At 50.2% G+C, this 9,670-nt stretch overlaps 1 protein-coding gene and 1 non-coding gene across 2 annotated transcripts; both read right to left on the bottom strand.

The window, feature by feature from the left end:
- Positions 1–362: 362 nt before the first annotated feature.
- On the bottom strand, positions 363–5,965 carry LOC123182526 (cyclic nucleotide-gated ion channel 4). Its single transcript, XM_044595130.1, has 4 exons — positions 5,112–5,965; positions 1,984–2,199; positions 1,140–1,898; positions 363–1,063 (listed from the first exon to the last, which is right to left on the bottom strand). Exons 1-4 carry the CDS (start codon positions 5,712–5,714, stop codon positions 545–547), a joined length of 2,097 nt encoding a protein of 698 aa, XP_044451065.1. The 5' UTR covers positions 5,715–5,965; the 3' UTR covers positions 363–544.
- Positions 381–452, bottom strand: TRNAD-GUC (transfer RNA aspartic acid (anticodon GUC)). The gene has a single exon. It is a non-coding gene; the product is annotated as a tRNA-Asp (tRNA).
- Positions 5,966–9,670: the final 3,705 nt, after the last annotated feature.

The following is a 9,670-nucleotide window of genomic DNA, read 5'->3' as shown; positions in this document are numbered from 1 at the left end:
AAAAAAAGAAAGAAACAATTGGGGGAAATTTAAAACTGCACGAAACTGGAAAGAATAAAAGAACGCCTATTTTGCTTTTTAAAAAAAGAAAGAAACAAAGAAGGGGGATTCTAAAATTGCACGAAATGATATGTTCGCGTTCGTTTCAAAATAGGATAGAAACACATTCTCAAAAAAAGGAAAGAAATGCTTGTTGGAAAGCAATTGGAAAGAAACGCCTATTTTTCCTTTAAAAAAAAGAAAGAAACAATTGGGGGAAATTTAAAACTGCACGAAACTGGAAAGAATAAAAGAACGCCTATTTTGCTTTCAAAAAAAAGAAAGAAACAAAGAAGGGGGGATTCTAAAATTGCACGAAATGGGAAACAAAAAAAAAGGAGCGCCGTTGCCGGGGATCGAACCCGGGTCACCCGCGTGACAGGCGGGAATACTTACCACTATACTACAACGACTTTGATGTTCCATATTTCACTGCTAATTTTAATTATCGGTACGAGAGCTTATTTCCTTCATAAACTACGTATTCACGGGCATGCCAGAACTACTAGAAGGAGAAGTCGTCGTCCTGGTTGGGCTTGGGCGAGGCGAGGATGGCGGTGTAGAGCCGGAGCTTCTCCTCGCCGAGCGACGAGCAGCGCGACAGCGGGCGGCGCGGGCGGATGAAGGAGAGCGACTCGAGCGTCTTGCGGTGCTTGTAGCGGCGCCACGCCAGCTGCACGGCGACGGCGGCCCAGGTGCGCCAGCTGGGCGAGTAGTAGCGCGCGCTCCGCCGCACCCGCTCGTTGGTGAAGGTGTAGCGGAAGTGCTGCGTCACGTACTTGACGTCCGCCGCCTCCAGCCCGAACACCTCCGTGCTCTCCAGCGTCACCAGCGTCGCCGACGACGCCGGCAGCCGCCCCACGAACGGCCGCCGCAGGCACCACGACAGCAGCTCGTCCCCCGTGAAGTTGCCCGGCCCCAGCATGCAGCAGCTCGTCGCCCCGTTCCGCAGCTCCTGCCTGCACTCCAGGTGCCCCCGCACGATGAACACCATCCGCTGCACCGGGTCACCCTCCCGCACGATCTGCATGCATGCATCCATGGACATTTCATTTCATTTGATTCGTCACTGAGTGAGCGGGCTCTGATGAACCACTTACGGTCTCGCCCTTGGGGTAGATGAGGGAGCGGACGCGGTCGCACATGTTCTCGAGGACGAGGTCGTCCATGTGCTGGAAGAGGGGCACCTGGCGGACGAGGTCGAGGCAGAGGTGGTACTTGATGTCGCGGCGGAGGGCCTCGGGGAGGTCGCGCACGATCTGGCACTCGTCCACGCCGCGGGTGGCCGCCCACCGCTGCCGCTCGAACTGCCGCACCCGGTGCCGGTAGCTCTGCGGCAGCTCCTTGCGCTTCATCCACCACTCCAGGCTCCGCAGCCGCGTGTGCATGGCCTGCTTCTTGGACGTGGTCGCGTTCAGGAACACCTTGATGTTGCCGATGAGCATGGTGACCAGGATGAGCCCCCCAGTGATGGTCACGATGTTGAACACGATCTCCAGCCACTCAGTCGTGCTCTCCAGGTTCCCGAACGTGCTCAGCGTCATGAGGCCCCAGAAGATGGGGAGCAGCATCTTCTCCAGCCGGCTCGTGTTGGCCACCAGCATCACCGTCCACTTGTAGGCGCCGAACTGGTACTTGTCGCCGCTGGCGAGGCACACGCTCCTGGCCGTGGCGTCCGTGGCCCACGCGAGCCTGTCGCCGGCGACGGACGCCGCGGCGCCGGCGCCACCGTAGTAGAGAGGGGCGGGGCACGCCAGCGGCCCCGACGCGCACCCCGGCGGCCCGGAGATGGAGCACTGCTCCTTGAGGCACTTGGTGGCCCTCTGCACCCCGAGCAGGTACCAGCACGCGCCCACCGCCTGCGCGTAAACGCAATGCACGTTAGCAAACTTGATGATCATCCGTGCATATATGCAGATGGACATGGTGAGGGAGAGGACTGACGTGGGCGGCGACGAAGTAGGCCATGAGGTTGAGCACGATGCCCCACCAGATGGTGCCGAAGATGTGGCCCGACTGGTCCTGCGTCCGCCGGAGGAAGGAGACGGAGTGGTAGATCTTGGGCAGGTACTCCAGCAGGAACGCCACCAGCAGCACCGTCATCACTGCCGTCGTCGACCCCGCGCGGATCATCGCCGGCGCCGCCACCCAAACCACCACCTGCAAATGAAACTCAGTTACGCGCGCGAAACATGGATCATGACTCTTTTTTTCGAATGGACATGGATCATGCATCGTCCATCTCGCTACAGCAACCGAATTAAAGTAGTAAGGTGGCGTTTGGTTCTATGGTCCTAAGATTTTTTTAGTCCCAACTAAAAAGTCCCTAATCCCTAAAAAGTCCCTCCCTGTTTGTTTCCAGACACTAAAAAGTCCCTAGTCCCTTCCTAGAGGTTATTAAATGACCATGTTGCCCCTAGTATATAGAAAAATAACAATCAAACAACACCATGGGGTGGCGGGCCAATGGGTGCATGGAGGGGCATTGTTGGAAAAGTCCCAAAAAGTCTCAAAAAGTCCCAAAAAGTCTTCTTCATTTAGTCCCAAATGCCTAGTTTGGTCCCTAAAAAGTCCCTCCCGTTTGGTAAAAAAGTCTCTAAGAGGGACTTTTTCTAGTCCCTACACAAAAAAGTCCCTGGAAACAAACACCCCCTAAATCTCAGTCCACTGACCCTTCTTATGTCTTAGTCAATGATATATTCTTTTTTATTTACATTAAGATCCAATGCTAAAAAAATAGTAGTTTTTTTTACATGTTCTGTCAGCTGAGACTTAGTGACACCCACTAAACTAGTCGAACGACATGACGCGATCCGATTTTATTTCCTTTTTGCGACAATATGTAATAACAAACAAATTTATTCGCAAAAAATAAAAACAAGATTAGCATGTGCAAACGACTGTAGTGCAGTGTGTTTGACTGGTGAAAGCGACTGTACGAAGTTGGGCGTCTGCAATGCAAAATGCGCCACGCGTGCGAGTATTATTATGTTTCTAAGATTGGCATGGGGATCGATATGCTCTCTCTTTTTTCTGCGGGCAGGGGATCGATATACTCGAACCCATGGGGTTAATACGTTGATCGGTACGTGCCAACCTACGGCTGAACATTGTTCAGATAGCATGCACCCGATCCTCAAAAAAAGAAAAAAAAGCATGCACCCAACGCAACCTACATGCTGGCATTCTGCAGGACGGTAAGTTTTTTTTTTTTTGACGATTTCCAGAACTGGTTATAAGGGAATATTGGGCGCGTAGTTTTTTTTTTGCAAGGCAATACATGTCTCATTTCTATAATAAAAGGTCAAAGTGTAAACCACGTAGACACCGACTTGACAAAACTAAAGAGAGCAAAACGCTAGGTTTTGCATAAAGAACCATCAACCAAGAAAGAAAATCACAATTAAAACCGACGGCCCTGAGCATGACTACAACGCATGGCACCTGCCTCTAGCAACCATCTATGAAAAATGCGATGAATCACCTCTTTACCCAAGCTCGAAGTGTCTCCCTCGCTGACATGTAACTTTATGGACCTTCAAAGTAGCTTACCAAAAGAATAAGCCATTGCCATTAAAAGAATCCGGTCAAGGCAGTACCCTGGACACACCATCGAACTGTAGATTTGGCATATACGCACGACTAAGACGCCGAAGGAGGAAACCATGTCTGCCACCAACTACGAACCCAACACACGGTTCACCTTCGAGATGCCGTTGATGCGGACCACTATTTGGAACCGCTCATCGACTACCTCCCAAGCTCCATGTTGATATTGGAGCAAATGATGTCGGTTGTCGCAACGGCGAAGCGCGAGGACGCAAGTCCGCCACAGGGATGCCGCCATCGCTGTCACGACATCTCGATTGAACAGGCTAGTTTCTAAATCCATCACCAACCATGAAGTTGTTCGTCTTGTCGGGGAGGAATTTGGAGCTTCTTTATTCAGTACAGCCGTCGCCGCCGCCGTAGTCAAGGCATCAAACGATCCAAGACTAACCTACTAGGGTCCTAAACCTAAAACTACCTGACTTGTACTGCACGCGCGGGATCCGGTCACCCTTCTCACCACCTCTCAGTCGTCAGCGGAGCGGAGCCATCCGAGGACGGCGCCGGAATGGCTTGGAATTTGGACAGGCGAAAACAGACGGCACCTTTGTAGGTGCGTACCTCTGTTTGGTCTGTTATATATACGTAGCCCTAATGCTTTGTACTCCCTCCATAAAGAAATATAAGAGTGTTTATAGAGGGAGTACGTTCGTACTGTGCTAACGTTGAGCATGGGCATGCGGATGGCGACAGGAGCTGGTACAGGACCCAGCGCATGCCATGCCATGCCATGCATGTTCTTATTCTGGCAGATATAATGCGATCTACGTGCACATACGTACGTACGGCCGGCGAACAAGGCGACGATGCGGCCACGGAAACTCCAAGCCGTGGCCCTGTGCAGACCGCTTGGACGTATGTTCGTTACGAGCCGGAGCCGATCAGCTGACAGGGACCGCGCGCACTTGATCGCCTGTTGAACAACTTTCCAGTTTATTATGTGCGAATATTCCCCTTCTGTGCATGCCGTACCGTGCTGAGGTGTGAGATAAGGTGGCGTGTCAAGGCACGATACAGGAGTTTGCAGATCATTTGTTTTGTCAAGGAAAATGTTGTCCAAGTTTCTTTTTTACTGCACGGATCAGTAGTTTGCGCGGTGATATACAGTACCAAACAATCGTTTTGCAGCTGCGTGTTTCATTATGCATCACATGTTTTTGCACACACGATAAAAACTAGAGTCGATGTAAGCAACATTTGCAGTTCAGCCTGCGCTCTACTAGTAGATACTCCGTAGATAATTAAAACAAAAGTGAAGTGTGGCCCTTGCAGAAATCAAACCAAGAACAGAAAAATGGGAAGGGCAACCATGCAATGTAAAATCAATTGCCTCAATATTTGTATTTTTGATCATTTCATGCAGCAGGTTTTCAAGAAATCCAGATGAAATTCTCCGCAAAAAATAAAAATAAAAAAAATTCCAGATGAAATTCATCCTAGGGGGAAACGGAAGGGGCATGCACCTGCATCACGGGGAGGATGACGAAGAAGTCGAGCGCCATTCCTTTCCTGGACCTCGCGTACGCCGGCAGGCTTCGCGCGGCCGCGGCGTCGACGTCGGCCTGCTCCTCGTCCACGATCCCTCGCCGGCCCCGCGCAACCGCCGTGGCCGCGGCGCGCGCGACGCGGAGCTGCGTGAGGAAGTTCCACGCGTGCAGGGCGTCCACCATGCAGCGCAGCGCGGTGACCGCGGCGGCGAGCCAGCCGTCGAGGAAGACGCACATGAGCGGGCCGCTCACCGACACGGCGTACAGGAAGAGAGGGTCCACCATGAGCCCCGCCGCGCAGGCCAGCAGGTAGGCGCGGTTCCACTCCCGCACCCACCGCGCGCGCGGGTCCAGCGCCCACGTGTCCCCGACGCGCCACTGCCACTGCCCCAGCTGCTGCCGCCGCCGCTGCCACCGCCGCCGGAGCTTCACGCCGGTGCTGCCACTGCCGCCGGACCTGCTGCCGGCCTCGGCCTCGACCTGCAGCGGGGTCGACTCTCCTGCTGACCGCGCGTCGTCGGCCGGGGAGGGCGAGGCGGCGAACGAGGGCGACGAGAGCGTGGAGAGCTCGCCGGACATGGCGGCGCTGCGCAGCTAGGTAGATACTTCGGCGCCGGCGAGGGCGTGGATGGATCGCGCGGCAGAGCGCATCGGCTCGCGGGATCGCGTGAGGTGGATTGATCAGCTTACATACAGGGCACAGCTAGCTAGGTAGCTCGCGCATTGATCAGTATACTGTATACGTAGATACTTATATGACACACCGGTGGTGCGTGCAACCACTGTACTGTGCCGGACTAAAATGACCACGCTAACCTCTCTGGTCCATGCTTCACTCCGAGCTTGGATTAGCCGCGTACTTAATAGCCTACCAAGTAATCAGTTTCAGTATACGTATCATGGTGGCCTTGTATAAGTAAATGAAGGGAGTACTACTATCAGCGTCAACAGGATCGAGTCGTAACCTAATGATTAGTGAGATCAGTGCACATCAAATGTTGTACTACGACTATGTTTATACTAGTTCCTAAAACAAAGTAGTATATGTGACATGCATTGTGTCGTATGGGCTCTTGGAAACTTGAAGGGTTTATTTGTGATGGCGAACCGGAAGTGTGTGGAATAAAATGGTTGCACCAACGTACAATGATAGGATTCGATCCGGCCGGGGCTTGCGTGATTGTGTTGGCGTCGATCGGTGGCGCTGTCGATGAATGAATGAATGAACGCGGAGCCGACGACGGAAGGCGTGCATGCGAGGTGTGCAGGCCAAGGCTGACGACCAAGGTTGGTCCCGGCGCCCGCCCGGCCAGTGGCCACCCTAGCGAGACGATATCCATCACACTCCGTCGTGTCCATTCTGGATCACCCTCAATAAATATGCTCCGTCTCGTCAGGGATTGTCGCCTCGATCATTGGATGATTACTTGATCGGTTAGATAGATACACACTCCTCTCCGGCTCTCGTCAGGAGATTTTTTTCACCGTCGGATGTGATCTACCCGGCGGAGAGTGCTCCACCGCGGCCATGGGATCATGGAGCAAGCCCGGCCGCAAACCAATCGATCTGTCGGCTACTTGCTGGATGTTTTTCCGTCGCCCGAATCATGCATGCATCCAAGATAGGTAGGCACCGCTCGGAGCTAGGAATGCAAGAGCGATCGGCATCCCTCTCCGGCTCTCCGATTATCATTTACGATTACCAATTATTGAGCTAGTATGAATGTAGTGATACTGACGCGGGTAGCCAGGAGCATTCAATTGCTATATGTATGGTGGTTGTGCTATTTTCCATGTATTTTTTCGCGTAATCGGAATGTGTCTATGCGCAATCTTTCTACACTATGAAATCGTATCGTACAATCTGTTCAAATGATTGAAATTAGTCAATTAATTAGATGGCCCCATCTGGTAGGTCTTGGGCGACCGGTTCAGTGATGAATTATGTTGATGGCCACAGGAGAGAAGCCAAAGTTATAGTAAACTAAGTGTAGCTCAGACCCTGTGTTGGGACCTGTCCATTTGGGTTTAAGTCTTAGACTTGTTATGTATGTTCTCGCTATTCTAAATTTATTCCAGGATTCAATGCCATTATTTATTTTTCAGTGGTAAGCAATGTGCTCATGGACAGTGAGGCGCATGTGAAGACTTAATCAGTCTCAAGACCTATCGGCTCAGTCTCTCAGAGGTGCTTATAGGGGTATGATGTGTGTATGTGTGTGTGCGCGCATATTCATAAGAGTGAGTGTATGTGTGTGAGAGAGTGCCTACTTCTGTATTGTGTTTCAAAAAAGACAAAGTTATAGGATGAGTACCAGGTTTTGTGACATGTTTTGCGACGGTGGGTAGGTAGTGCACGATGTTGTTTTTGTGATCACGATGAAACAATACAACACCTATTCATAGAATGCCCCCTCGCGAAATTACTTTGGCGAACGATTCATATAGCCTTTAACATTAATCCTCCAACTAGCATTGAAGCGTTATTTGGGACCTGGCTAGCTGAAGTTGATCTACTTACTGCGTCTCGTATTCGGATTGGAATATGTGCACTTATTTGGGCTATATGGAACTGCAGAAATGATATGATCTTTAACATACAACATTTTCTTAACATTCTTGCAGGTCATCTTCAGAGCTACAACATGGATCCGTACATTGTCCTTACTCACTCCTATGGACTCCAGGGAGCCTTTGGTTACTGGGTGCACCCAGTGGGAGATGGTAGCATGGGATATATTCAACCGTTTTGGATGGCGATGTCATAATAGGATAGGCGTCTAGTGTTCTAGTCCTATTATCATGCCGGTTGTGGCATTGAGTTCTCTTTTATGTTTTCGCTCCTCTTGCGAGCTGTAATGGAGATAAGATTTTGTTATTTTTCGAACATTTTATTAATAATATGGCCGCATGCATCTTTCAGATGCAAAGGCCGGGGGCGAGCCTCCTTTTCAAAAAAAAATGTTTTCTCTTTCACACCATGTTTTAGAGAACCGGATAAATAATTCTAGTGTGCGTTGGTTGATCTAAATAACTCTAGTGTGACCAGATTATGTAAATCATGTTTGAAAACTATCATTTTATGGCATACAAATAGAATTTGAAGATTGCATCGAACAAAATAAGTGTCCCACTTCACCTCGTCCTGACATCACCTCGTAGTCTGTGGTTTTTTGGTCCCATGGATTATCTGCCCTTGATTTGGTGGATGGTTGTCAGGCAATTTGGTATGTCTTAATGGTGGTGAAGATGACAATGGTGTAAAGTTTATTATGGTTAATTGTTGTTCTCTTTCGGTCTTCTTACCTAACAGTACATCAATCAAGTAACAGTTTGCCATTCTGCCTGGCAAGAGTATTGTGTCGACGCAATGCGTTCAACGATCATAGGTTCTCATTTATTATGGTGGAGGTATTAGTCTAGTTTATGAAGGATTACTCTTTCGTAGTTTCTCCACCCGAAGTACAGTTGAATGTCGAGATGCAAAACATGGAGCGAGAGCCTATGATCTTGATGTAACTTTTACTTTTATGTTTTTTTCTCGAATATGCACGAGTGTGCATATCATATATTGATAGAAGAAAGGCGAAGAGCGCCTCCACCAATTATTTACAACATGTTGCGTTACATCTCACAAGAAGAAGAAGAACACATACATCTCCACTCCACCCTAACATAGTCTACTCCTCGCTCCCCAATGCTCCATCGTATTAGACCTGCAAACACATGATCCACATTTTCTCTAATGAGCCCAGCCATCAACCATGTTCTACCTTCTGCGGAGATTTTGCGTAGAAGCTCAGCAACCGATGGCCTTGCCCCATCGAACACAACTGCATTCCTATGTTTCCATATTTCCCACAACGTCAGCAATAGTAGTGTGTGCAAATCCTTCTTGGAAATGGTGGGGAGTCCTTGTTTACTGCATAGCCAAGTCTGGAGGCACTCATCCGAAGTGGGTGTCCAATCCAACTTCCCCAATGCCTGGCATAGGCCCGCCCAAACCGTCCTAGCAAAGGTGCATGTTAAGAGCACTTGCTCTATTGTTTCTTCCTCCTGATCACATAGTGGACACTTGTCTTGGTGTGGTAGTCCCCTTCTGGCCAGCCTATCTGCCCCAAAACCTGGCGGCGTATGCCGACCTGACTGTGAACTTTCCGCTTGCCTCCCACGACCAAGAGATGATGTCCGGGATATTCTCCATTGGCTCCCAATCTTGGATCTTCTGCCATAGTTGTAAGAATTGGCGCATGGCTTCCTCCCCCAAGTTTGGACCAACACTTGTAGCCCATGTTTCCCGCACCTGCCCAAGCATGCATGTTCTTCTCACGTGGCTTGGCACCAGATCATAAATGGCCGGTGCAAGCTCCTATATCCTCATGCCGTCAAGCCACCGAGCTGGTTTATCAATTGTCACTATTGTTCGAGCTGGTTTAGGTTTCTTTGACCTGATGTACTTTGTTAGTCAATTTAAAACAATCACATCGTGGCACTAAAATTAGATTAGGTGGCAAGCTAATCTAGTAGTTGCAAAG

The sequence above is a fragment of the Triticum aestivum genome, chromosome 1D (assembly GCF_018294505.1).
Source record: "Triticum aestivum cultivar Chinese Spring chromosome 1D, IWGSC CS RefSeq v2.1, whole genome shotgun sequence".
NCBI lineage: Eukaryota > Viridiplantae > Streptophyta > Magnoliopsida > Poales > Poaceae > Triticum > Triticum aestivum.
Note: the sequence above shows the minus strand (reverse complement) of the source record. Positions and strands in the feature narration are given on the sequence as shown.